Source organism: Podarcis vaucheri, assembly GCF_965113315.1.
Source record: "Podarcis vaucheri genome assembly, chromosome: 16".
Taxonomy (NCBI): Eukaryota; Metazoa; Chordata; class Lepidosauria; order Squamata; family Lacertidae; genus Podarcis; species Podarcis vaucheri.
In genome coordinates this window covers 27,718,187-27,745,513 of record NC_138754.1, presented here as the reverse complement: position 1 = coordinate 27,745,513, position 27,327 = coordinate 27,718,187, and the positions used below count along the sequence as shown (strand labels likewise).

Here is a 27,327-nt window from a genome sequence, read left to right as displayed (position 1 = left end):
TATCACCCCTTAACCTCCTCTTCTCCAGGCTAAACATGCCCAGCTCCCTTAGCCGTTCCTCATAAGGCATCGTTTCCAGGCCTTTGACCATTTTGGTTGCCCTCCTCTGGACACGTTCCAGTTTGTCAGTGTCCTTCTTGAATTGTGGTGCCCAGAACTGGACACAGTACTCCAGGTGTGGTCTGACCAGAGCAGAATACAGTGGCACTATTACTTCCCTTGATCTAGATGCTATACTCCTATTGATGCAGCTCAGAATTGCATTGGCTTTTTTAGCTGCCGCGTCACACTGTTGGCTCATGTCAAGTTTGTGGTCAACCAAGACTCCTAGATCTCAAAGGCAGCCTGGCAAGCCACACTGAGGAAGTTTGTAAAGTCCCATGGCAGAGGCTATGAATCTGTTGTTGTTGTTGTTGTCAATTAAATTTGTATACCACCCTCTATCCACAGGCCTCAGTTGTTTCCAGGCACAGCCATGAGAAACCGGAACAAGAGAATGCATTCAAGGGGAGATGGTTTTAATGGAAATTGCAAAACTTAGACGTCGCCATTTGTTTTAGTTTTATTTTTTTAAAAAAAAATCAGTTTTACGCCGCTTGAAAACAGAAACAAAAGCTTATTAAAATGGGGGGGGGCACAGAGCATGATCTATGACAATAACAAAGGGCAAACATTCAGTGTACACTAGAAGATGGACGGTTTCAGAAGGATGGGTGATGCACCAGACTGAATAGCCCTCCTTGTGTGGTCACAGGGAGAAGGCTCTACCCCTGCCCCCTCAAGCGCCCTCTCCCATCTCTGCCTTCTCCTCCTCCTACCTGCCGAAGGTCCTCCTTCACATTTCTTCAGTGGGTGACCATTTTGGTTGAAATGAGAGGCCCGTTCTGACTCTGTGTACAAAACCCCAAGACAAGCCCAGCCAGCCCTCCTCGATGCAAGGCTGCCATTTTGTCATGTCAGAGCTTGGCCGCCATAACAACAACTGCTCGACTGATGCTCAACAGTCCGTGGTGCTGTCGCCTTCACCGAGAAGAACAGCAGTTGCTTGTAAAACAGGTTTGCCTGGCAGATTTCAGCTAGGTGCCAGACCACAAGTGGGGGGGGAGGGGGCACGGAGAGAGACGAGTTTTGCATCTGGGAGCCGTTTGGAAAGGTTGCCAAGATGTTTCAGGCTAGCAGACACAACTCTGGGGAGAAATCTGGCATTGGGCCTTAAAAGCAATAGCCCTCTGGGTTGTTTCTCATATAGGCACTGAGTTCAAATCCAGATGGTTCTAGGGCTGAGTCCCAGGGACTCTCTCAGTGTGTAGATCTGTGCTGGGCCAGCTTTGTGGGTGACCCGTGCAGGCACTCCTTGCCACCTGTAGGCAGGTGGTCCCTTGGGAAGCTACCTCTTTGCTGAGCAAATTCACCCCCCTAATCATCTCAAAGGCACCCGTGCCCTGGGAGCAAACTGGAGCACAGTCACCTACTGATTTCCATCATGCCAGACCCTACCTAGGAGACGGCCTGGCGGAAGAGGCTAAGTAGGCAACTGCCCTGCCCTGCAGAAGACCCCAAGGAGACTTATGGCAGCCAGAGGAAAATCAAAATCGCATCATAAAGCTTCCTATTCAATATTTTACACAAACAGACGCGTCTCTAATGCCTCCAAACCATGTCCTCTCCCACGCTCTCTCTCTCTCTCGCCAGCTCCAGGAACGAGCCTGGCATCACCCTAGCTGGGTGTCCAGCAAAAAACTTCCCATTCTGCTCTTCACAGAATCATAGAATTGTAGTGTCGGAAGGCACCCCAGGGGTCATCTAGTCCAACCCCCTGCAATGCAGGAATCACAGCCCCTCAGCACTATGAAGCACCTTCCCATTGACCCTTTCATTTTCTCCTGGTACAACTGGGCTGTGGCCACAGGCAGCCACAGATGTCCCAAGCAACATCGGATGTTGCCGTGGGCCCTCCCCCAGCAGAGTCTTCCAAAGGCAACAAGAAGTGTGTCTCTGTGTCCCGCCCATCTTCACCTTTGACCTTTGGCTGGGGAAAAGCCCCCTGGCCATTTCCTGCCTTCTCCCCAGGCCGCTTCAGGTCTTTCTGTCAGTTGTGTCAGGGACCCCTCCCCTTCCATTGCAAGGACCCAAACCTTTGCCCTCCCCTTCTCTCCTTCTTTCCCTCCCTTCTTGCTGCAACAAAAGCAGACCACTGGGGAGAGGGAAGATTTCATTCCAGCCGCGTTGCATCCTGAGGGGGCCTCAGGACCCATCAGAGGCTTCTACGGCCGAAGTCTCCAGGTCAGCGGCATAAGAGTCCCGAATGGCCAACAGCTCTTGGCTCAGCAGCTCCATGTCTCTGCAGGCTTTGGAGAGATCCCCATTTTTGCAGGGATGGGCTGCATGGCCATTTGCCTCCCCGGCCAGCACCTTCTTGCTCTGGCGCAGTTCCATGCCCACTTTGGTTTTCCCCCAATCCCCGTCCCTGTGGATGCCATCCAAGTCCCCTCCGGCGTAGAAGTTCAGAGCGTACTTGGTGATCTGCATGCCGGCACTCTCGCCGTCTTCCTCCGCGTGAGCAGAGGACCTCCGGCTGGCTGTGGTCCCCTTGAAGCGTTGCTTCCTGCCCAGGATGTGCTGCCCGATGATCTTGCGGAAAGTCAGCCTGAACTCCCGGATCCTGTAGGCGTAGATCAGAGGGTTCACCACAGAGTTGGCGTGGGAGAGGATGATGGCAAGGTACATCAGCCAGAGGGGAGGGCGGCCGCAACCCCGCCGGAAGAGGATGTAGCAGTTGACCGTGTGCATGGGCAGCCAGCAGAAGGCAAACAGCCCGACGATGATGGCCAGCGACTTGGCTGCGTGGACTTCCTTCTGCAAGATGGAGCGGGAACGTTCCCCAGGTGTCGCCTTGTTCTCCATCTGCTTGAGCTGCCGCCGGGCGGCCATGAAGATCTTCAGGTAGATGCCGAACATCAGGAGCAGCGGGGTGAGGACACAGGCGAAAAAATTGTAGTAGACCATGTATTCCATGGTGACCACAGACTCAAAGAGGCAGGCCAACATGTCGCTGCTGCAGTTGCCGGAAGGGGTCGTAGTGGAGGGGGAGGACGAGAAGGAGGAAGAGGACTCGTTGGTGCACACCCCAGCAGAGGAGGAGGAGGAAGAGGAAGAGGAACCCTGGTTGCCCAAGGCAGGCTTGTGCCATCCTAGCATGGGCGTCAGGCCGATGATGAAGGACAAGACCCAGCAGATGCCAATGATGCTTTTCGCCCGCGAGCCCGTCACCAAAGCGTTGTACCTGGAAGGAGAAGAGCCAAGGAAAGTCAACAGTAGGATCTGGTGATGTTGCGAGTTGCAAAATAGGCTATGACCCATGTAACACTGGTCCTAAAAGATCAACATTGGCGATAAGAATACCAATAAAAGAGAAGAGGGTAGTAAATTGAAGGAGTTGATTTTATAAGAAATATGATTTTGGAGAACTTATAAGTTGATACAGCGAAATTCAATTAGGGGGGATTTGAGGAAGTCAATTAATAATAATAATATAATAATGTCTTCTAAAAGTTTGGTAGTTATTTTTCTCTTTGACATCTGATGGGAGGGTGTTAATTAACAATGAAAGTTAAATTAGGTTAGAAGTAACAAGCTTTTTTGTCTTTTTTCTTTTTAGTATTGTAATGTGTTTTCTTTTGTGTGTTTTGTATGTTATTTTTGTTACAAATTTGGAAAATTAATTAAACAAAATTAAAAAGAAAATCAACATTGGTTCTCAGTACATTTCCAAGGACAACTCAAATGGTTGGTGTTGACCTTTAAAGCCCTAAACAGCCTCAGTCCTGTTTACCTGAAGGAGCATCTCCACCCCCATTATTCAGCCCAGACATGGAGCTCTATCTCTGAGGGCTTTCTGTGAGAAATGAGGTTAAAGCAGATCCTCCAAGTGTCTCTATTTTCCAGAGATGTCCCTGATTTAAAGAAGCTGCCCCGGTTTCTGATTTGATCCTGGAATGTCCCATTTTTCCTTATTTTCATTGGAGAAATGTTGGAGGGTACGGAGTTATCTGACCCCCGAGCCGTCTGAAGGCAATCCTGTATAAGGAAGTGGTTTTTTTAATGTTGAATGATTATGTTTTTATAAATGTTGGAAGCAGCCCAGAATCGCAACCCAGTAAGATGTGTGGGGTATAAACAGTAAAACTGTCAATATGGAATGGGACGTCCCTATTTTCATCGGAGAAATGTCGGAGGGTGTGTTATAGGGAACCAGGCAGGAAACCTTCTGGGTAGTTGCACCCACCCTGTGGAACTTCTTCCTGTCAAATGTCAAAGACTTAAAAAACTATGTGACTTTTTGTAAACATCTGAAGGCAGCCCGGTTTTGGGAAGCTTTTAATGTTTGATGTGCTTTTTTCTCTCTGTGTGTATTTTTGTTGGAAGCTGCCAAGAGTTACTGGGGCAACCCGGTCAGATGACTGGGGTATAAGAAATAATAATAATAATATCAAACATTAAAAGCTTCCCAAAACCGGGCTGCCTTCAGACGTTGGCAAAAAGCCACATAGTTTTTTTTAACTCTTTGACATCAGGTGAGCACAAGTGGGGTAAAGGGACCACATCCCATTAGCACTTTATGCCTTTTGTGGTGGTGGTGGTGGGGAATGTAGAGCTGAAAACCAATCATTTGACTTTGTCCTCTGCAACTTCCGATTCAGATCCAGCCAAGAGCTGCCGGTACTTAATCCATCCATTAAGGAACAATGTTTACTTAATTAATAGCATTAGTTATATAACTTGGTAAGAGGAGGAGAAAGAGAGCACCCAGAGAGGAGGGACACAATCCAAGCTAATATTTGCCAATATTTATCAGGATCGACCTGCCTCGTAGTTTAAACACAGGTGATGGCATCAGAGCCCCTCAGTTTACTGAGGGCATCCAAAGTCCACTCAACCCAACCCTCCTCTTCTTCCTCCTCCTCATCTGAAACATCCCTAAAGGAAGGAAAATATCTTGTAAGGAAAGTCTAAATTCCTCCACCTACTTTCCTCCAGTTGCTTTGGGCTTGCCTGGCTATTTTGGACTACAAATCCCATCAGCTAGGCTTCATGGGGTGCCTGAGCTCTCTTTTTTGGTCCACTGTGATATGCACCCACCCACAGGCAGACAGCACCCCCTCCCTGGCTGATTCCTCTAGAGCAAGGGGTTCGGTATCCTAGCTCCGCTTATCAATTGACCACCTGGTGACCAGGTATGGGCGATTTGCATCCACCACTAGAGTGCTAGGCTCAGCCCATCCCACAACTGTGTTTAATTTGCTGCACCCCCAAAATCAATGGGGCTGTGCGGAGTGGGAGGGACTTCTTGGCTGTGGGGCAAGGAATCAGACCAGGCCCCTGAGCAGGGTGTTAGTCCCGCCTGCTACAGACAGCTCCCTTCAACTCAGCAGTTGGACTACTTATGAACATTCTGTGACATCACTGCAGCCCAGCCTATGACCCCAAGGAAGGATGCTTGTGTGAGAGAGGGGGCGGGAGCCTTTTGAAATGATTTGCCTAAAGCCACACAAGCCAGTGCAGAAGCCACAGTGGGGAGGCTCTGAAGCAAAATCTGCCGGTGTGCCAAAAATCAACAGGTCACGTTTGAGGGGCGCTGCAGAGACTTCCCTGCCCTGGGACCGCCATTGCTGTAGTTGTTATTTATAAATGTATGAGTCACTGTTTCGGCCCCAAAGCATGGGCTTGCAAAGGGCAATTTGGCTATATTTCCCAAGGAGGCTCTCCAGCAGCCACCAGGGCTTCAACCAAGATGCACTCCATCCTTTGCCTACGGAAGGGAGGAGACAGAGGATGTCTCCGTGATGTTACAGGCCTGGCCTGCATCTCCTTCCCTGCCCCTTCTGCAGGCCAAATTCCTTTCACAAACAGCCAATAAAACATCAGTCATCATCCTCATCCCTCTTCCTGGATTTCCTTCTTTCTCTCTGCACTGATGACTTCTCTCCCAGGGCAAATGAAAGCCCCAGCAGGGGAGGGAAGCTATTATTATTAGCACTCTGAAGGCTCAAAATAACAGGCTGTGGTTGTGAATTGGCACATAATACCTAGTGTGGCACCACCTGCACATTGGAACTCCCTGCCTATTGAGATCAGTAAGGGGCCTTTCTGCTTCCGTGCACTGCTCTGGTTTCGCCAGAAGCGGCTTAGTCATGCTGGCCACATGACCCAGAAGCTGTCTGCAGACAAACACCGGCTCCCTCGGCCTATAGAGCGAGAAGAGCGTGCAACCCAAAAGTCGTCCGTGACTGGACCTAACGGTCAGGGGTACCTTTACCTTTAAGGTGCCTTCACTGTACTCTTGCTGGCTCCTGCTAAAAACATCCCTGTTCAGACAAACCTAAGCAGATGCTCATAAAGCTGAGGCCATTTTCATCTGTTTTAGCATTTCCACTTTTGTGCGTTTTAAAGCGGGGTCGTGATTCCGGCTTGATTTCATTGTTCTATCTTTCGTAAACCGCTTTGAGGTTTCCCCGCAATCAAATGGTGTATAAATTTTAGGGGGTGGAGATTTCACCTCCCTACACGACGACCCTGCAAAGAGGGCTGCTTTTATCCCACCTGCAAAGGCAGGACAGGGACGCGTGAACAAGGTGAATGAATTAATGCACACACATGTGTGTAATGGGAACGTCCACTTTCTGAGCACAGAGCCCCCATCCTCACCCCCGATTCCTCTCTCACCCCTGTTACATTTTATAGGAGCTATAAACAAAACTGCCTAGTCAGTTGCAGAGAGGATCATGGGCACAGCCAAGGGGGGGCAGCTGCCCCCACTAAATCAAGGAAATAAATAAAGATACTTAACTAAAAGTAGAAATAATCATAATATTTGAAATTGAAATGTTTGCTAAGATACCACAATCTCCCTACATAGCGAGCATTTCCCTAGAAAAAGTCAGTGCTTGCATTTGTTGTACCTACGCAATGTAGCATATCATTTCATCCTTCGTGGAAATGTGCGAGACATTCTTTGCAGAACATCAGAATTTAGGATACTACAGCAGTGGGTCTAACTGGTCATCTCTCTTGCTCACCCATGCACTGCATCTACTGTAGATCATATCTTGCGGAGAATGAAGTCCTGGCTAAAGTCGACAATGACAGGGCAGTGTCTCAAAATAATAATAATAATAAATAATAATAATAATAATAATAATAATAATAATAATAATAATAATATTTATACCCCGCCCATCTGGCTGGGCTTCCCCAGCCACTGTGGGCGGCTTCCAACAAAATATTAAAATACAGTAATACATCAAAGATTAAAAGCTTCCCTAAACAGGGCTGCCTTGGGGGAAAGAAAAGGAGGAACTTGAGAAGGAAGTGCTGAAAAGGTTTCCAGCAAATCCAGGAAAACTTGTTTTGAGTTTAGATTTTTTTAAAAAAAATAATATGGAAAAATGTGTGCTCTTTGTAATTTTGCAAAACGTACTCGTTAATCGCACAAAAGGTCTCCCTGGCGTTGTGTTTTGGTTTTCGTTTTTTAAAAAAAACCTTCCTAGTTTTCAAACAGCTGAAGATTTTGACAGATTTTTCTGAGCACTTGGGGTCTAAAGAAAGTCATTTCAAACAACTGTTGTTGAGACATTTCATTCCAAATCTGCTAGATAGAGCCGGACAGAGGATGGTGACAGGTGAGTATCGCCGCACCTGCGCCCCCCCCCATAGCATAGATCCTTGCTACACCCATTGCGAGGATGGAGCCTTTGGCAGCCGATTTCCTGAACCTGCAGCTTAAGAAGTTTCTCCCGCCCAGATGGTTTGGATGAGAAGTGAGAGTCAACCCAGCTGAGAGACAGACAGACAGCAAAGGGCTGCACCTTCCCTTTCCCCTCCCTGGCCCTTAGGAACTGTATATCCATTTCCAGCCACTGCTGCTGCTCTTCAAACTTAGAGGGCAGGAAACTCCACTTGAGCTTTTCACTGTAAATTTAAAAACTCACAATGGGGGAGAGGAAGAGATTGCGCTCGAGGCACTCAGAGACTTGGATAGAAGACCCAGAGCGGGCTAAGTCTCTGTGAAGTGGACTTCTGAGGCTGCCCAGCTGTTATCCCACGCTGGAGGGGGCTGCTTCATGCCATTACAAACAGCCCCCCTGACTGACTGCCCCTGCTCTCAGGGGACTCGTGCTCAGAGCAAGCGAAGAGGGTTGGGAAAAGCCGAGATTATGAAACACGGACGTTTCTCTCAAACAGACAGGGTGGCGGGGAGCAAAAACTCCAGCTGGGATTTCGGTCATGCAGATCCCAGCATCACCCGCTGGCTTTTTAAAACGGATGAAAAGTTGGTGACAGACTTCAGACTTCTTCAGCAGCAAATTTATTCTGCTTCTGCTAGTTCTGGAGAAGGGAATAAGCTCTGCACTGAAGCTGTGCTCCTTGAGCCCTGCCTGCTGTCACCAGTGCTTTTTTTTTCAAAGGAAAAAAATGGTACTGGTACTCACCCTAGGAGCCAATTCCTAGGGGCCAAGCGTTCTTTCCCACTCCAATAAAATGGGGAGCTGCCCCCATTCCAATTGATGGGCATTGCCATTCAAATGGTATGCATGTGCCGCATCATGTGATCCAATATGAAGGGTGGGGCCTACCTGCCCCCCCATATTTTATTGAAGTTAGCACCACTGGTATTCATGATGAAGTTCTTACAGCAAGTGCCACACTTGGAGGTGGGGAAAGGCGCCAGTACTGTGTACCATTGAGTACCCCTAGAATCACAAGGGGCGCGGGTGGCGCTGTTGTCTAAACCACTGAGCCTCTTGGGCTTGCCTATCAGAAGGTTGGTGGTTCGAATCCGCCTGATGGAGTGAGCTCCCATTTCTCTGTCCCAGCTCCTGCCAACCTAGCAATTTGAAAGCACGCCAGAGCAAGCAGATAAACAGGTAACACTGCAGCGGGAAGGTAAACGGCATTTCCGTGCGCTCTGGTTTCTGTCACGGTGTCCCGTTGTGCCAGAAGCGGTTTAGTCCTGCTGGCCACATGACCCGGAAAGCTGTCTGTGGACAAACACCGGCCTGAAAGCGGGATGAGCCCCACAACCCCACAGTTGCCTTTGACTGGACTGAATTGTCCAGGGATCCTTTACCTTTTACCCCTAGAAAAGAAAGCACAGCTTGTTGTCATTGCCATCAACTGCACATTTACCTGAGAGGCATCCGGATGGCGATAATCCGGTCGATGGCGATGGCCAGGAGGCTGAAGATGGAGCTCTGGGTCAGGACCAGGACAAAGCAGGCGATGAAGAGGCAGCCATAGAAGTAGGCGCAGAAGCCAGTGCTGATGGTGATGGCAAAGGGGATGGCGAGGACGCCCACCGCGATGTCGGCCACCGCCAGAGACACCACAAAGTAGTTGGTGACGTTCTGGAGGTTGCTGTTCAGGCAGACGGCCCAGCAGACCAGGACGTTGCCCAAGATGGCCAGAACCGCGATGAGTAGCTCCAAGACAATGTAGACCACATCTGCCAGGAAGTCTTTATGCCCACGAATTAGCATGGTGAGAGCCGGGCAAGAGGGTGCCGGGAAATCCAGTGTCCATATCTGCAGAATCACAGCGAGCAGGCACAGACTTCAAGTCGCCCAGGCGCCAGGAAGAGGGTCTCGGCTCTCGGCTTTGCTGGGGCTGGCTCAGATCCCCATGGCGGGGAAGTTGGGAAAGCTAGCCAAGGCCCCAAAAGACATGGGCAAAAGTCTCCAAGAGAGTCAATGGGATGGACGCCTTTTCTCTTTGTGGGGGCAGCTCAACAACGGAACATCTGTGTGAAAATTAAGTTTCCTGTCGAAAGGCTGTGGCTCTCGCAGTCGTTTCCTGCCAATGTAACGACACCTCGGAGGGGGCAGTTATCTCTTATTCTAGGTAGCTGGTGGGGTGTGTCCCCTCCCACATCGGAAAGGAGAGAGACTGCTGGAAAAGGGAGTAACGCATTGAGGTCATATTCTCTCTAGTGGAGACACAAATAATACAGAAAGTAAAACAGAACTTGAGAAGAGTCCCCATCAGCTGGATCAGGCCAAAGGGGACTCCTGTTCTCACAGCAGCCAACCAGATGCCCCCCATGGGAAGGAAACTCACAAGCAGAGTGTGAGCACAACAGCAGCGCTCGTCCCCCCTGCTGTTCCCAACAGCTGGAGTTCTGGCCTCAGCCAGAGCCAGGGCCTTTTCAACACTGGCTCCAGCCTAGTGGAACGCTCTGTCTCTTGAGACCAGGGCCCTGCGGGATCTGATTTCTTTCCACAGGGCCTGTAAGACAGAGTTGTTCCGCCTGGCCTTTGGCTTGGAATCAACTTGATCCCCCCCCCTCTTTCCTTTCTCCTTCTGTGATGGAACTCCTATTTGGGGACTTCCCTGGCTTTTTTCTGGCCCATGTAGGACCAGTCTGGATAGTTGGCCTTGGTGAAGATTTGACGTTTTCATCCCCCAAAAGTTTTTGATTTGAGTTTCTACTGAAATGAGGCTGCATTTTAATGTTGTACTTTAATCCTGTTTTTAAGTTGTATTTTAATCAATTGTTTTTATACCTGGTGTTAGCCGCCCTGAGCCTGGTCTTGGCTGGGGAGGGCAGGGTATAAATAAAATTATTATTATTATTATTATTATTATTATTATTATTATTATTATTACCACCTTCAACACTGGAGGGAGGAAGCATAGGCATCATGGGGAATAGCCATCAACAGCCCTCCTCCTCCATAAATTTGTCCAGTCCCCTTCTAAAGTCATCTCTGCCTCCTGTGGGAGGGAGTTCCATAGTTCCATAAGATTAATATTCTACAGCTTTTTAAATGTGTCTGTGGGAAGGTTGTTTTGCTGGTTTGTTTTCCTCGTTTCCTCATTTTGATCCTGTATTTTATTCTCAGATCTTATGACGAAGGTTGGCATATAAATCTATTAAATAAAAATAAATAAACAAACTATGCACTACGTGAAGAAATACTTCATCTATTCTGAGGGTTTATCCACACGTCTTCTTGTCCCACTGCTTTCCCCGGGGGAAAAGGCTCTTTAGTGCTCAACTGGAGCAAACAGCAATCGGGTTCCCCGCAGATTGCTGTTTGCTCTGATTTAGAACGAAAGAGCAGGTTTCCCCTGGGAAAAGAGCAAGGCAGCGGGGAAACCACTCGGCCACGAGCCAAGGCCTTGTGCACCAAGAGGGATGGAAACTTGCTTTTGTGAAAAGCCAAGTGGAGCTTCTCAGGCCCATGGAATTTTCACCCAGAACAAGACTCTGTGGGTTTGCGCAGAATTGTGCCAAATGCCACAACACACAGCCTGCTGTCGTTCAGCTGTACCTATCAATGAGTCAAGCACCTCTGTTTAAGTCTCATCACTTTGGAATTTATTGCAGAGTGACCCCCAAAAGAGCTGGCAGGATAGTCCAGGTTTCCGCAGCCCCTCCAGAATCCCCTTTAGGAAGAAAACTCAATGCATCTGATTTACCCTGCCAAGACCTGAGCTCAAACTAGGCTTGCCCTCCTTCCGCCCCAGGGCCAAACAGCCCGACCCCACATCCTTCCAGACAACCTTTTCCTGTTCTTGCCAGCATTTTACCTCCGTTGCTCTTGTATTAATATTGTTCCCTTAATCTTGTTTGCCAATTACTGCTTTTATCAGCGCTTATTTGTTAATCTTGTTATCGATATGGCAACAGTGTTGGTGTATTTAAACTTCTACAGTTTCTGAGTTGCCGTGGTTGGTTATAAGAATGTCGGCTGTTTTAAATAAAAAAGCAAAGTTTTAAAAACATGTAAAATGGGATCACAAATACCGTATTTTTTGTTCTATAAGACTCACTTTTTCCCTCCTAAAAAGTAAGGGGAAATGTGTGTGCGTCTTATGGAGTGGAAGCAGGCTGCGCAGCTATCCCATAAGCCAGAACAGCAAGAGGGATTGCTGCTTTCACTGCGCAGCGATCCCTCTTGCTGTTCTGGCTTCTGAGATTCAGAATATTTTTTTTCTTGTTTTCCTCCTCCAAAAACTAGGTGCGTCTTATGGTCTGGTGCATCTTATAGAGCGAAAAATACGGTGTGTCTAATACAGTTCACCCCACCAGCACAACCACCTGCAGCGGTGTATGGTGGTGGTGGGGTGAGTTTTGACACAGGGGCCCATTCTCACACACACACACACACACACACACACACACACACACACACACACACACTCTTCCTGTCTCTCTTTCATTCCTGTGATCTGGGTTATCCAGGGGCCTTTCCTTGAACTTCTAGGGCATTGCTCAAGGATGGATCCAGGAATCTGGGGAGCTCCCTTCACCCATGATCCTTTGCTCTTTGCCATCAACACTGCTCACTAACAAACAAACAACTTATTGAGGATTTATACCTGATTTGTTTGCAGGGAGGTTAGACAATGCCACGTCAAGCAAGCCCTAGCCCACACTTTCTAGGGCAGCTCCCCCTTCACTTTACAAATCATAAAAATCTGATCTTTGGGGTGGGTGGGGCAGGAAGAGTGGGTTTGTTGCGCAAGAGCTCCAGCTCAACTATTAACTGTGCAACTTGAATTTTCTGATAAGTCACTTAATCCCACCCTAACATAGCGACAGTCCGGAAGCATCCAATATTGTAGCGTTTTTGCATATTTTATGGTATTTTTGTAAGTTGCTTTTGGGAGGGTAAAAAGCGTCAAATATATTTAAATCATGATGATGCCACCATCATCATCTCGCCAAGTTAAGGCTTATCCTGGCTTTGCCAATGGCAGACTTGTCTGTGCTGTCCGAAAACAGAGAAATCACCATGACCTGGTCATGATCTTTGGGAGCTCAACTCATTGGGAGGCTGTCCTTGGAGTTTAGGCCTGAAGTTTAATCCCACTTGGAGACAGAAGATCTCCTGATCGTTGTGCTCTTTGGCAACAGCAGAGAATGGCCGCCACTGCAGAAGCTGCACTGCTTCCTTATTCTGTTTACAGTGGTACCTCAGATTACATACACTTCAGGTTACAGACTCCGCTAACCCAGAAATAGTGCTTCAGGTTAAGAACTTTGCTTCAGGATGAGAACAGAAATTGTGCTCCGGCAGCATGGCGGCAGCAGGAGGCCCCATTAGCTAAGGTGGTGCTTCAGGTTAAGAACAGTTTCAGGTTAAGAACAGACCTCCGGAACGAATTAAGTACTTAACCTGAGGTACCACTGTACGTGTGGAAAATTGGGCAGAAGTTGCAAAAACAGCATGAGGCATATCAAGGGTTTGGGGCTCTTTAAACACTCCGCTGGCTGGCCTCAGTTTTTAGGGTGACATAAAATACAGTGGTACCTCGGGTTAAGTACTTAATTTGTTCCGGAGGTTCATTCTTAACCTGAAGCAACACTTTAGCTAAGGGGGCCTCCTGCTGCTGCCGTGCCGCCACTGCACAATTTCTGTACTCATCCTGAAGCAAAGTTCTTAACCTGAGGTACTATTTCTGGGTTAGCGGAGTCTGTAACCTGAAGTGTATGTAACCTGAAGCGTATGTAACCTGAGGTACTACTGTATATCCAAGAGTATCTGTGAATATGGAGACATGTGCTTAATTTGCATGAGGGACTCCTCTCCCTGCTCCATAGATCCAGTGGCGTAGCGTGGGTTGTCAGCACCCGGGGCAAGGCAAGTAATTTGCGCCCCCTAACCCGTGGATTTGCGCCCCCTAACCCATGGATTTGCGCCCCCTAACCCTAACCCCCAGATGTTGCGCCCGGTGCGGTTGGCCCCCCCTGCACCCCCCACGCTACGCCACTGCATAGATCAAATGCTGCTTAGCTAGAACAGATATTATCCCCTGCATACTGTTTTACTCTTAGATTTTCTTTCTTCCTTTTCACATTTGCCAATGTTGCAAGCCACTTCCAGCCCTGCGAAAAGGTGGGATATAAAAAGTTGTCTGAGTTCATAAATAAGCTCTGTTTAGGGCTGCATCCGACATCAGCAGAACCACTGAAATCAACAGACCCGGATGGCTCTACTCCGAGTAGGACTAGCAAAGTCATACTACCCGCTGAGTCTTGCTATTTCAGCAAAACAGAAAAGTCAAGGAGGAGCAAGCTCCGTTGTGGCGTTTATGCTCTGCTAAATTTCGTATCTACTTTTAATCTCATATCTACTGCAGAAAAACCAGTCGGGAAGATTCTAGTTAGTGGCAGACTCCATTTCCACAATATCCATTGTTATGTACTGAAGTTCTCATCCTGGGCCAGCAGGGGGATACTGTAGATAGTTATGCAAATAAGGAATCAAAGGTGATGTTCAGTGATTGGATAGTTTCAGAAAATTGTTACAGTTACATTGTACAGTGGTGCCTCGCAAGACGAAATTAATCCGTTCCGCGAGTCTCTTCGTCTAGCGGTTTTTTCGTCTTGCAAAGCAACCCTATTAGCGGCTTAGCAGATTAGCGCTATTAGCGGTTTAGCGGCTATTAAAGGCTTAGCGGCTATTAAAGGCTTAGCGGATTAGCAGCTAAAAGGCTATTAGCAGATTAGCGGCTTAGGAAAAGGGGGGAAGCGGGGGGGAATCGGAACACTCGCAAGACGTTTTCGTCTTGCAAAGCAAGCCCATAGGGAAAATCGTCTTGCGAAGCTGCTCAAAAACGGAAAACCCTTTCGTCTAGCGGGTTTTCCGTCTTGCAAGGCATTCGTCTTGCGGGGCACCACTGTACTGGAGTTCTATATAAGCAGGCTGACTGAACCCTTCAGTTCAGTTCTGTCCTGGCCTGTGAATAAACAAGAGCTGTCTGAAGAATCGCTGTGTCGTCCGATATGTTCACCAACAACTTAACATCCATGAGCTGTGATTCCTGCATTGCAGGGGGCTGGACTGGATGACCCCAAGGGTACCTACCAATTCTCCATGTCTATAAGTTTGTGAGTTAAAAATAAAAACCCGGCACCTTCAAGCTAGTGTTCAGGGGCCAGGCACATTTTGTGACTGGTGTGGGTCCAATTGCCTCCACGTGGAGATCTCCGGATGCCAGGCTTGCGACTGACATCTCCACCTGGCTGGCCCCTCCCAGGTCCTAGTTCTAACCACTACATCATACTGCCTTCCTACAGTACTTCTGCCATGGGGCAGCTATATATCTTAAGTAGGTAAATAAATACGGGGAGAGCAAAATGGCACTTCAAGAAGGATCTGAAACATTTCCCTCAAAGCTTGAATTTGTTTTATTGATTTGATGTTCGAATTTGTTGTAAACCACTCTGAATTTTTTCCCCTTTAAAATATTAATAATAATAATAATAATAATAATAATAATAATAATAATAATAATGTGGTACCTTGGGTTACATACTCTTCAGGTTACATACGCTTCAGGTTACAGACTCTGCTAACCCAGAAATAGTACCTCAGGTTAAGAACTTTACCTCAGGATGAGAACAGAAATCACACAGCGGCAGCAGGAGGCCCCATTAGCTAAAGTGGTACCTCAGGTTAAGAACAGTTTCAGGTTAAGAACGGACCTCCAGACCGAATTAAGTTATTGACCCAATGTACCACTGTAATAAACAATTTCATAAGGGGGAAATGGCGCCTAGACAATTCCATTGCGGCAACCGTAACCCTGGTTTAAGGTGCCATTTGGCGATTAGTTTATATACCTGAGTTTCTAACGCTGCTCCAAGCTTGACATAGGGTGGGAAGAGAGACGCAAGAGAGGTTTGTGGCATGTGGCCATCATCGAAATGGCTCAGTTCAGAACAACTTGACAACTGACGCCTGCTCCAACAGGGCCCAACATTTCTCACAGAGCGAGGTGAAGGGAGGGAACGACCCTGTTATCATCCCAGGCCAGAAAGCAGCTGGCAAGAGCGTTCCTCTTCCAGCCTTCTTAATGCGGTTAAGGCTTCCTTGTTACCCTGGGCAATGTTCTTGCCTACTTCTCATTATTAAAATCCATTTCCTGTGCTCCTCGCAAACCTGTTGCCGCTGCCCCCGCCCTGCCCATTTTTCATCGGTTAGAACAGGCTGTTCTATGGCTGCTCTGGGCCCTGGAGAACAAAACTGTCTCCTCTCCACTGGGTAATGCAACTGGCAGCAGGCAGCTCCTCTGGAGACAGAGGACAGGAGGCAAAGGAGCCCAGCCAAGGTGTGTGGGGAATCAGGCGACCAGGGGCTACCAGATGCAATGTCTCTGCTCCAGCTTCCGCGGTCAGACGGCATCTGAATCATGGCAGTTATCTGGGGAATCGCAAGTGGGGAGAGTGTTGCTGTTGCATCCGGGCCCTGCTGGAAGGATCCCTGGGGCCACTGCAAGAACAGGATGCTGGGCAAGTTAGACTAGATGGGGTCTCTTCCAGCTCTGAAATGAGGAGTGCCAATTTGGCCTGGCAACCGTGCGTGCTTGGGGTCATGGGTGCCATGCCCTGGTACCAAAATTTGTGCGTGCCCGGCTTGTTTTCTCCTGCTCTGGAAAGTAGGACTGGAACCAAGGGCTTCAAGTTGCAGGAAATGAGATTCTGACTAGACATACGGAAAAACTTTCTGACAGTAAAAGCTGTTTGACAGTGGAACAGGCTCCCTCGGGGAGGTTGGATGGCTGTCTGCCATGTATACTTTAGCTGAGATTCCTGCATTGCAAGGGGTTGGACTAGATGATCCCACAGGATCCCTTCCAACTCTATGATTCTATGAAAAAACCCTCAAAAGTTTCCCTGGAATATTTTTTTATTGTAAAATTAATGAATGCTAGAAGGATGTTGGATAGAAACTAAGTGGTTTCCAGCTGTAATGCTTTAAGAGATAGGAAAAAAGGTTTACAAAAGGGTAAAAGCTTAATGGTAAGGATTTGCTGAACTAACAAACTGAAGTGGAATACAAAAAAGGGAGGTACGAGGAGGTCCGGGGAAATAAGTGTAAGGAAGATATGTTATGGAAAATCAATGTGTTTTTTAACTGTTTTTATTTTGTATGTTTCTTTTTATTTTTCATTTTTACTGTTATACTTTAAAAACTTTAATAAATATCTTTAAAAAAAAACAAACAAAAGTTTCCCTGGAATACAGCAAGAGATCTTTTGAGGTGTCACAGTCAGAGTGCTTTCGGAGGCTTGGCCCCATCCTTAAGGAATGCTCTCCGTTTTGTTCCCATGAGAGACGGGTGCTCCCAAGCCCCTGAAGGCAAATGAATGGGGTCAGGTGTTCAAATCGGGCTCCTTTTATCCCTCCTCTGCTCTGAGTGCACTTGCTGGGAGAAGTGAGGTTACAGGGAACCAGACAGAGGGCCTTCTCGGTAGTGGCGCCCGCCCTGTGGAACGCCCTCCCTTCAGATGTGAAGGAAATAAGCAGCTATCTTCTCTTTAAAAGACATCTGAAGGCAGCCCTGTTTGGGAAAGTTTTTAACATTTAATGCTGTACAGTGGTACCTCTGGTTAAGAACTTAATTCGTTCTGGAGGTCCGTTCTTAACCTGAAACTGTTCTTAACCTGAGGCCTCCCACTGCCACCATGCTGCCAGAGCACGATTTCTGGTCTCATCCTGAAGCAAAGTTCTTAACCCGAGGAACTATTTCTGGGTTAGCGGAGTCTGCAACCTGAAGCGCCTGTAACCCGAGATACCACTGTATTGTTTTTAGCACTCGATTGGGAGCCGCCCAGAGTGGCTGGGGAAACCCAGCCAGATGGGCAGGGTATAAATAATAAATTATTATTATCATTATTATTATAAGAGGCTATCAAGCAAATGAAACACATTCGGGACTTTTCCCAGGTGCTGCAGAGAGTTGTCCCCTAAAGGAGCTCAGAGCAGGTGCCGAACTGTTCCTCTGTCGTTTGACCCCATGTGCTTTTAGAGAGACCATTCCAAAGCGCCAACCTGTTTCCTCTCACACAAGTTGCAAGGGCAGGGCTGATGTCTGGAGAAGCACGGAGTGGCTGGGAGGGCGCAGACCTAGCAGCCCCCTTTCAAAACTTCAAGCATGCCTTGATTGACAGCTTTGGAAACTGCGGCTGTTAATCACCACAGTCACCGAGGCACAGCATAAACCCTATGGCTGCCTCTCCCATTGGGTGCACTTCTGATGTGTCTTGGAGACCTGACTATTTCCAGTAATCAGAGGAAATGAAGTATTAATCACAGGCCATTTCCCTTGCAGGTGTTTCTTCCCAAAAAAGCAAGGTTCCTACAGGAAGGTGCTTGCTGCCGGCAGGTAAAAGACCCAGGAAGCAAGTGGGGCAACGCTGACCTTGAAGTGAACTTACTAAACAAATCTTCGTCAGCCTGAGGGCCACAGTCCCTCACATGGAACCTTTCAGGGGCCGTGTGCAGGTGGTGGGCGAGGCCAGGGGGAAAGTGGGTGGAGCAATAGGACACACAAAAGCAAGATGTTTCTGCACACACGTTTTCCGCATCCTCTGTCACTGCAAGCCAGGGGCACCATCATAGTTCAAGGACACATTCCAGCCATTGAGGAGGGCAGGGCTGGCAAGAGATGCTCAAGCAGAGGTGTACCTAGGCTCCCTTGCATGCTTGGCAAGGAGCTATATGGGTGCCCCCCTCCCCATCCCTAGTGCCCTTGATGCCTGGCAGCTCTAGGGTTGCCACTTTTGTTCTGGCAAAATACAGGACAGGGCGAGGCAGGGCAGTTGGTGGATGATTTTTATATGGTGCAGAAGTGACTTCAGAGCAATCCATTGCAAAGTTCTCTCTCTAGCTCAGTCGGTAGAGTATAAGGCTCTTAATATCTAGGTTGTGGGTTCAAGCCCTATGTTGGGCAAAATATTTCCGCATTGCAGGGGGTTGGACTCGATGGCATCTCGTGGTCCTTTCCAGCTCTACAAATTCTACAATTCTGTAATTACAGCCTAACAGGATGGCCCCTTTGGAATTTGTCACATACATACACGTGAATTTGTAAATCTGTCTGCACTGGGCTACCCAGAGCTTAAATGCATGACGTTTCGAATACCCTTTAAAACACATGCATTTGGAGAGGACCCCTAACTTCTCAGAGAGAAAGAGAGAGGGAGAGAGAAGACCATGGGACAAAACAGTAGCATTTTACATTGAAATAAGACACAATCCTGTATTATACAGGACAGGTGGCAATCCTAGGCAACTCCCAGAGCAGGGAAGGAGCAACCTGGGAGCACGTGGACAGGCTCCTAGCCACTCCAAGCCAGAGTGGGGAGACATGATTTTGTACACACACACTTGGGGCTTGTGCCCTTAACAGGAGCCAGCCTGGCCAACCCCTAGGTATACCCCAGCTCTCGAGGGCCGCATTCAGGCCCCAGATGTCCTGCTCCCTCTCTTCCCCACACTGTATGTACGGACAGAGCCAGGCTTGATGGCCCCAGCAATCTCCTGCAGCTGACTGCCAGCTTCAGCAGGGACAGAGACTTTTAAAACACCACATTTCGGAAACGCAGCTTCTGAAGCCTGCAGACGATTTGGATGCCGCCCGAAGCTCTGTTGCAATTTGCGCTCCTTCGCTACTTCCCTTTAGCACTTATAAATGCTACGTCGCGGCAGGGATTTGTACAGCCTGATTATTTTGGCAAGGATCCTCCCTCAAATTAACACAGAGAGCAGCCATGTGCTGGAATTAACCCTCACGGCGGCGACACTTCGGGAAACAGATGCAAACGAGGAGGCACAAATGAGAGGATTGGTTTTAGCTGTCCAGATTCCCACAATTTCGTTGACTTGGTGCTTTGCTGTGTCCTCAGATGAAACTCTGCTGTGGTGCCCATTTCCTGGGGGGTTCTGCAATGCAAGGGGAGCTCTCCACAGCTCAGGGCAGAGCAAGGCACAAGGATGCTGTGGCTCAGTGGCAGAGCAGCTGCTCTGCATACAGAAGGTCCCAGGTTCAATCCCCAATGACATCTCCCAGGTAGGGCTGGATGAGGGTTTTGGCTGAAGCCCTAGAGAGGCACTGCTGCCAGTCATTATAGACAACACTTGTGTTAAATGGACCTCAGTATAAAGCAGCTTCCTTTATTCATAACCTTGAGGACTAGAAACGTATTTATTTTTAGGGAAACCCCCTTTTTACATGCACAGGTTTAAGGTATAAGGCGGCCTCCTACATTCTAGCTCGGCTTTTGTCAACCAGATGCCCTCCAGACTTTGTGGTCCAAAACATCCTGACGGTATCAGGTTCGTGGAGGCTGTGGCTGCAACAAATCTAGAATAACAGCAAGAGGAGCTGACCCTTCAGAAACAGGGTGCAGGAGCCATGATGGATGGGAAGCAGAATGTACAATTTGAAGCGTGGCCCCAAACGATGAATATTCTGTTGAGTCTTTCAATGGAAGGAAAGGGAGGAGCAGCAGGAGAGTGCCAGCCCCACTGGCTTTCTGAGGTTGGCAGGATCCCCAACAGAAGTAGCTCCCATCTCATCAGAACAGCCGACAGGATTAGGCCAATGGCCCATCTAGTCCAGAATTCTCTTCTTACAATGGCCAACAAGATGCCCCACTGGGAAACCCACAAGCAGGATTCAAGTAGGGCTGGGTGATACCTGGTTTTCAACATCGTGATACAGGTAAAGGTAAAAGGAACCCTGACCATTAGGTCCAGTCGTGACCGACACTGGGGTTGCGGCGCTCATCTCGCTTTACTGGCCGAGGGAGCCGGCATACAGCTTCCGGGTCATGTGGCCAGCATGAATAAGCCGCTTCTGGCGAACCAGAGCAGTGCACAGAAACGCCGTTTACCTTCCCGCTGGAGCGGTACCTATTTATCTACTTGCACTTTGACGTGCTTTCAAACTGCTAGGTTGGCAGGAGCAGGGACTGAGCAACGGGAGTTCACCCCATTGCAGGGATTCGAACTGCCAACCTTCTGATCGGCAAGTCCTAGGCTCTGTGGTTTAATCCACAGCGCCACCCATGTCCCTAACATCGTGATATATCAGCAGCTAAATACCACAATATGCTGATACCTTGGTACCTTGGTTCTCAAACTCAATCCGTTCTGGAAGTCCACTCGACTTCCAAAACATTCGCAAACCAAGGCGCTGCTTCTGACTGGCTGATTGGCCCCAGAAACAATGCTGACAGCTGAAATGGATGTTCAGCTTCCAAAAAATGTTCGCAAACCAGAACACTTGCTTCCGGGTTTGTGGCGTTCGGGCACCAATTTGTTCTGGAGCCAAGCTGTTTGGGAACCAAGGTACCACTGTATATCACGATGTCTGGAATGTATCTCGGCTCCTGCTGCTTCCTCCCCATCGAAGAAGCAGCTCAGATACATTGCCCAGCCTTGAGCAAGCCCCCATACCGCTTTGCCATTGCAGCAGGGGGGTTCCTGCTCCTTCCCCAGGGGCTGAGCACCCCATCAGGAGGTCAGCTTTGTCCCTCTTTCCCACCAGCCTTCACTGTGGTTCAGGCCGGCCGCCTGAGCTTCTCAGAGAAGCCATTAGATGGGATTACGAGAGAGGATATGTTTGGGGGGTAAAAAACACAAGCGGCCAAGCCTTCTTCAGGAGAGCGAGCTGCAGATGTGGCCTCCCTGGGTTCAAACTCTCCCCGTTCTCACCACCACCTGCCAATACTGGGACTAACTGGCAGCCTCATCACTGGACACTGGGAAGGAATGTTCTCCCAAAGGGCCCCCCACAGAGCCACAGTTTTGATCCTCTCTGATGGTTCTTCAGAGACCGCAGGAAACACACTAGGCGTTTTCCCTGCAATCCTGCAATAGGCCAAGGAGTAAATTCCAAGAAAAGAAGAGGGGCTTACACCCAAGTAAACAGGCTGCACAAGCCTCACCCTTGCACCATCAGCTTCTCAGCTGCAATGTGGGCACTTAGCTACCTGAGGCTGCCTAAATATTCTTTACACTTTTACTGTCCTTTTTAATTGTTTTTTTCCACCTGAGTTTAGCCTTCCAAAGAACTACTGGAACGGCTTCAGGAACATTAGAACTTCGTCAATTCCCTCCCCCACCCTGTGGGCTTAAAGTTTAATCCGCTTTTATTGTTTCCAATGAAAGGAACATCCACAGGGCTTTAGGACATGGGGGTGCCTAACTCCTGGTGCAGGGGTCCCAAGTAAATGCTTCTACCTCCACCCTGGAAGACCCCACAAATTTGGGCAGGAGTGGGGGGGGGAAATGAAGTAGACCTTCTCCACCTAGCTCAACACCCAGATGGAGATGCAAACTGGTGTAGCGGTTAGAGTGTCAGCCCAGGATATGGGAGAGAGCAGGGTTCAAATCCTGACACTCAGCCATTTGAAGCTCGCTGGGTGGTGACCATGGACAGTCACTGCCTCTCAGCCTAACCTTCTTCCCAGGGCTTTTTGTGGGGAGGGAGAGAACCATGTATGTCATCTTGAGCTCCTTGCAGGAAAAGGTGAGATATAAATGCAATTCACAACAACAACAACTGCCCACTCCCCAATCATCAGGTGGATCATTTGATGAGCAGGAAGAAGGCCACCACACAAACAAACAAACACAGCCAGCAGCTAATCTGCTGCTTTCAAGGTGAGTGTGGCGTGCCCACTTTCACTGCTGGCAAGCAGCTCCTCTTTGGGTAAAAAAAAAAGCCTTTTGGCCCACAGGTAGAGGCAGAGGAGGGCCAATGTTCATGACTCTGCATATGAAGCCACCTGGAGTCTCAAATGCACCTGAAGAAGCATCTCCACCCCCATCGTTCTACCCGGACACTGAGGTCCAGTGCCGAGGGCCTTCTGGCGGTTCCCTCACTGCGAGAAGCCAAGTTACAGGGAACCAGGCAGAAGGCCTTATCAGTAGTGGCACCCGCCCTGTGGAACGCCCTCCCATCAGATGTCAAAGAGAAAAACAACTACCAGACTTTTAGAAGACATCTGAAGGCAGCCCTGTTTAGGGAAGCTTTTCACGTTTAACAGACTATTGTATTTTAATATTCTATTGGAAGCCGCCCAGAGTGGCTGGGGAAACCCAGCCAGATGGGCGGGGTATAATAAATTATTATTAATATTATTATTATTTCAGAAGCACCCTGTGTGATGCCAAAATCCAGTGGCCCCCTCATCAACACCACTCACTTTCCATTCTACATCATAGTTGTGGCCCTCCCGGCAGCACCCCCAAGGCTCAGTGCCCAGTGAAACCAAACCAGTCGTACTCCCCTAAATCAGTCACTGGGGCGGAGGAGAATCACAGCAGCAGAGAATTGAGGAGTTGGAAAGCACCCCAAGGGTCATCAAGTCCAACCCCTTGACATGCAAGAATCACAGCGAAAGAAGGATCCCTGACAGATGGCCATCCAAGGTCTGTTTAAAAACCTTCAAGGAAGGAGACTCCACCACCTACTGTGGTTGTCCGTTCCACTGTCAAACAGCTCTTACTGTCAGAAAGGTCTATCCTGATGTATAGTCAGTGCACCTCTGACACCCAAGATGCGTATTTTCAGGACCTGCCCCTATGTTTTGTGATGGCTTTTTCTAGTACAGTGGTGCCCCGCAAGACGAATGCCTCGCTAGACGAAAGAGTTTTCCGTTTTGGAGGTGCTTCGCAAAACGAATTTCCTATGGGCTTGCTTCGCAAGACGACAATTTCTTGCGAGTTCCTGCTTGTTCCCCCCCCCCTTTTTCTAAGCCGCTAAGCCTCTTATCAACTGATCCGATCAGCAGATAAGCCGCTAAAAGCTAAAAGCCGCTAAAAGCGCTAATCCGCTAATCCTTCAATGGGCTTGCTTTGCAAGACGAAAAAAACACTAGACGAAGAGAATCACAGAACGGATTCTTTTCGTCTTGCGAGGCACCACTGTAATTGTAAGTTTTGAAAATTTGTTTTTTTAATTATTGCTGTATTTTAACTTATGCACCTCACCTTGGGACTTTAGGGTGATGGATGGGTAATTAACAACAACAACAACATTCCACCCATGTGTGAATCAGATGATTCTACCCTCTCTCCATCTCGGCAAGGAAGGGGCCTTAGCACAGTCAGCCACAAGCACCCAAGGAGGATGCAAAACACCGCCAGGGAAGGGTGTAGCCTGGCAAAGAGGGCGTGTGTTCTTGGGAGAGTGCTTTGGGAAGGGTAGAGATGCCTGGGGGCCAACACTGCTTCTCCCCATCAGGCCTGAGCCTCTCCACCCCTGCCATAAATGAACATCCGCACCTTGTCTGAACCATGGGGCAGGGAAACAGCCTTCTCCTCCCCTATGCGGCACCCCCAGCCCAGAAGCTTTCCCCCCAGCCCAGGGCCAGCCTGCTTGGCATCTTGCAGCCTAATCTATTTGCCACATTAAAATGGGTTTCTTAATCTTAAACAAATTATATTAAAATGATAGTTAAGCGCATTGATCTTTTAATGGAGATTCAATCCCAGAGACTCTTCCACCACCCTAATCCAATTTTGCAGCCTCGTCCCCATTTCCTGCTGTCTGCAGCTGCCTGGCATAATCCATTTGCGGAACACGATCCGAAAGAGGTGGCAAGCGTGGTGCTGGTGGGGGGGCAGGGGGCTTCTTTCATGAAAAAACCCAGACTATTTGCAACCCCCCAAAAAAAACCCTATTTAATTGATTTACTATACAATGCATCTTCTCTCTCCCGCACCTCTGACACCGCCCCAACTCTTCTCGGCAGAAGGATTTTGCTGAGAAAAAGTTCAGAGAACAATAAACACATTAATCTTTCAAGGGGCCACTAGACTCTTTGGTTCGGGTCCAGTAAAAGATTTTGCTTTATCCATTCTGCCTATCTCCAGCTTTCCCAGGACAAGCACAGAACTCCTTGTGCTGCAGATACATTCTACTTACTGTCCGCATCTCCCCCTGGTTCCTGGTCTTCCTACAAACACACAAACACACACACAAACACAAACACACACACCAGCCAGGAAGGGTGCTGAGAGCCCTGACTTCCTATCCACCTGATTTAACCAATGGCCCTGGCCACCAGATCGCCTCTCTGCAGGATCAATCCTCTTCCTCCCTTAAGCCAAGAGCTTCACCAAACAGCAAAAGGCATCATTGCGCACCAGCGTTTTAGGAAACTTTCAGGCTACTGAGGACGGAGACAAGCAAAAGCCAACTTTACCCAGAAATTTACTTTACAAAAATACAGTCGTACCTTGGGTTAAGTACTTAATTCGTTCCGGAGGTCCGTTCTTAACCTGAAACTGTTCTTAACCTGAAGCACCACTTTAGCTAATGGGGCCTGCTGCTTCCACCGCACAACTGGAGCACGATTTCTGTTCTCACCTGAAGCACTATTTCTGGGTTAGCGGAGTCTGTAACCTGAAGCGTATGTAACCTGAAGCATCTGTAACCTGAGGTACCACTGTATAGCAAAAACTAAAACAGGAGAGTGAGCTGCTGGGTGAATATCAGGTCTCCTCTAGCTTGCTAAGCACTGTGCAGAGGGAGGATCTGTTTTCTGCAAGGAAATTGGAAGGATGATGAGGAAGACCCATGAGGAAAGGGGGGGGGTGTCTACTGGAAGGTAACTGTCTAGAACCCCCTAGACTAGACCCACAGGCACTTTATGCTTCAATCTGAGTAATGAATTCAGTGCAATGTACCACCTGGACTCCCTCCTCCCTTAAAGGATCCATGGATGTCTCCATGATGCATGGGACTTCAGCAACCTCTGCAAAGCTTCACCCTCACAACCCCCCTGCCAGGTTTGTCCCCAAATGGGCCCATTTCGCAGATGGAGAGCAATGGCATTGAGGCTTGCCACACTCAAGCAGCAACGGAACACAGGAAGGCACCTCCTACCTTTGCTCTGCGTATCTCACTGTTACCTACACTGACTGGCAGCAGCTCTCCGGCAGGGGGGCTATCCCAGCCCTACGTGGAGATGCCGCAGGGGACTGAACCCTGAGACCCTCTGTATGCTCTGTCACTGAGCTAGGAAGGCTCCTAAACTTTGAGCAACCCAGGATCGGACCCTGAAATGGGGACCATTGTGCAGCTGCTGCTTCTTGGTGCTGGAAGCAGAAGAAGCTGCCATGGGTGTAGCCAGGATTTAGGGGGGGGGCAGACCTTTTGTTAGGTGGGGCAGAAGCTCAGTTTGCTATGCATTTTTATTGATTATGGGGGGGGGGGGAGTCAGCTGCCCCTCCCTGCCTTTCCCCTGGCCAAGCCCATGATGCCCATATAAATCAGTCCTGTCTACACATCAAAATGGTGCCTCCATATGTTGTGAAGGCTAGTAAAACAGATCAGCCCGGACAGCTCAGTTGGTTAGAGAGTGGTGCTGACAATGCCAAGGTTACAGGTTCGATTCCCATATGGGACAGCTGCATATTCTTCCATTGCAAGGGGGTCGGACTTAGATAATCCTCAGGGTCCCTTCCAACTCTACAATTCTATGATCTAGATGGTCCCAGGTTGAGGAAGCCTCCTATCCAGGCCTAGCAAGTGGCTTTGCAGGATCCTGACCTCAGAACAGCTCCACTTGTCGCTTGTGGCTCTGCTATCCTCTGAGCTGGGAAGACCCTGCACCCTTCTGCATGCCTGCTGGGGTACTCCTCTATCCCATCCCACCCCATGGTCTCCTCAAGGAGGGAGGCCCTCAGGGTCTGCCCTGTAGGTCCCCTTCTAGACCCAGAACTTGGGTGGTCTCAGGAACTTGCCCTGCGCCAAAACCAAGCAGCAGCAACAGCAGCCCTTTCCCGGACCATGCGGGGGTCCCGGCCCTGGAGCATCCTTAGACGACCCCCCCCCCCAATAAGACTTCTCTTCACGTGCTCTCTGCTTCCTACTCATCATCGCCTCTCGAATCAGATCTCTGGACCCTCACAGGATAGGGCCCCTTGGTGCTGAGGACCGATCCGCCCCCCCCCAATTGCCCTACTCGGATCTCCGGACTGAGGCTCCTCCAGAAACAGTCGGCAAACAGGGGGCCCTGAGCTTTCTTGCCCCCCCCATCGACAGGGAAGGGGGGGGCAAGCTCCCCTTGGGATACTCCCCCTCTTGAACCTAGCCTCCCTCTCAGGGCTGTTGTGCGGGAAGATCCAGCCCCCCCCCCCCAACCAGCGAAGCCTCTCCCCAGCGAGAGCCGGCCTTGGGGCTGGCCTCGCCAAAGGGGAAACTGAGGCAGAGGCAGAAGCAGCTCCGCTGCCCTCGGAACTTTGCCTCCGGGGTCCCACAAACTCCCCCCCTATGGAGAGCATGGTCCTGCCGTCGCCTGGGAAGGCAGGAGACGGCGCCCCCTCCCCGGCATACAAAGTCCCGCGAAGCCCCGACGCCCGCTCACCTGCCGCTTCCTCCCGGCTCGCTGCTCCGCGCCGACTCCGCCCGCCTCGCCTCGCCGCCGCCCGGGACCAGCCCGCCACTCGCTCCGCCGAGGCGCAGCCGCCGCGCCCCCTGCCGGCCCGCCGCCGCACCACGCGGCCCCTGGTCCGCC

General features: G+C 49.3%; 1 protein-coding gene across 3 annotated transcripts; it reads right to left on the bottom strand.

Moving 5' to 3' along the window:
- Positions 1 to 549: 549 nt before the first annotated feature.
- Positions 550 to 27,229, bottom strand: ADORA2A (adenosine A2a receptor). 3 transcript variants are annotated; one of them, XM_082203315.1, is made up of 3 exons: positions 27,178 to 27,229; positions 9,187 to 9,945; positions 550 to 3,283 (listed from the first exon to the last, which is right to left on the bottom strand). In XM_082203315.1, the coding sequence occupies exons 2-3, from the start codon at positions 9,534 to 9,536 to the stop codon at positions 2,245 to 2,247; spliced, it is 1,389 nt and encodes a 462-aa protein (XP_082059441.1). In that variant the 5' UTR covers positions 9,537 to 9,945; positions 27,178 to 27,229; the 3' UTR covers positions 550 to 2,244. The 3 variants fall into 3 exon arrangements, with proteins under 3 accessions (XP_082059441.1, XP_082059442.1, XP_082059443.1); XM_082203316.1 differs by having other exon boundaries at positions 9,187 to 9,982; positions 27,178 to 27,222; XM_082203317.1 differs by having other exon boundaries at positions 9,187 to 9,942; positions 27,178 to 27,219.
- Between the last annotated feature and the right edge of the window lie 98 nt (positions 27,230 to 27,327).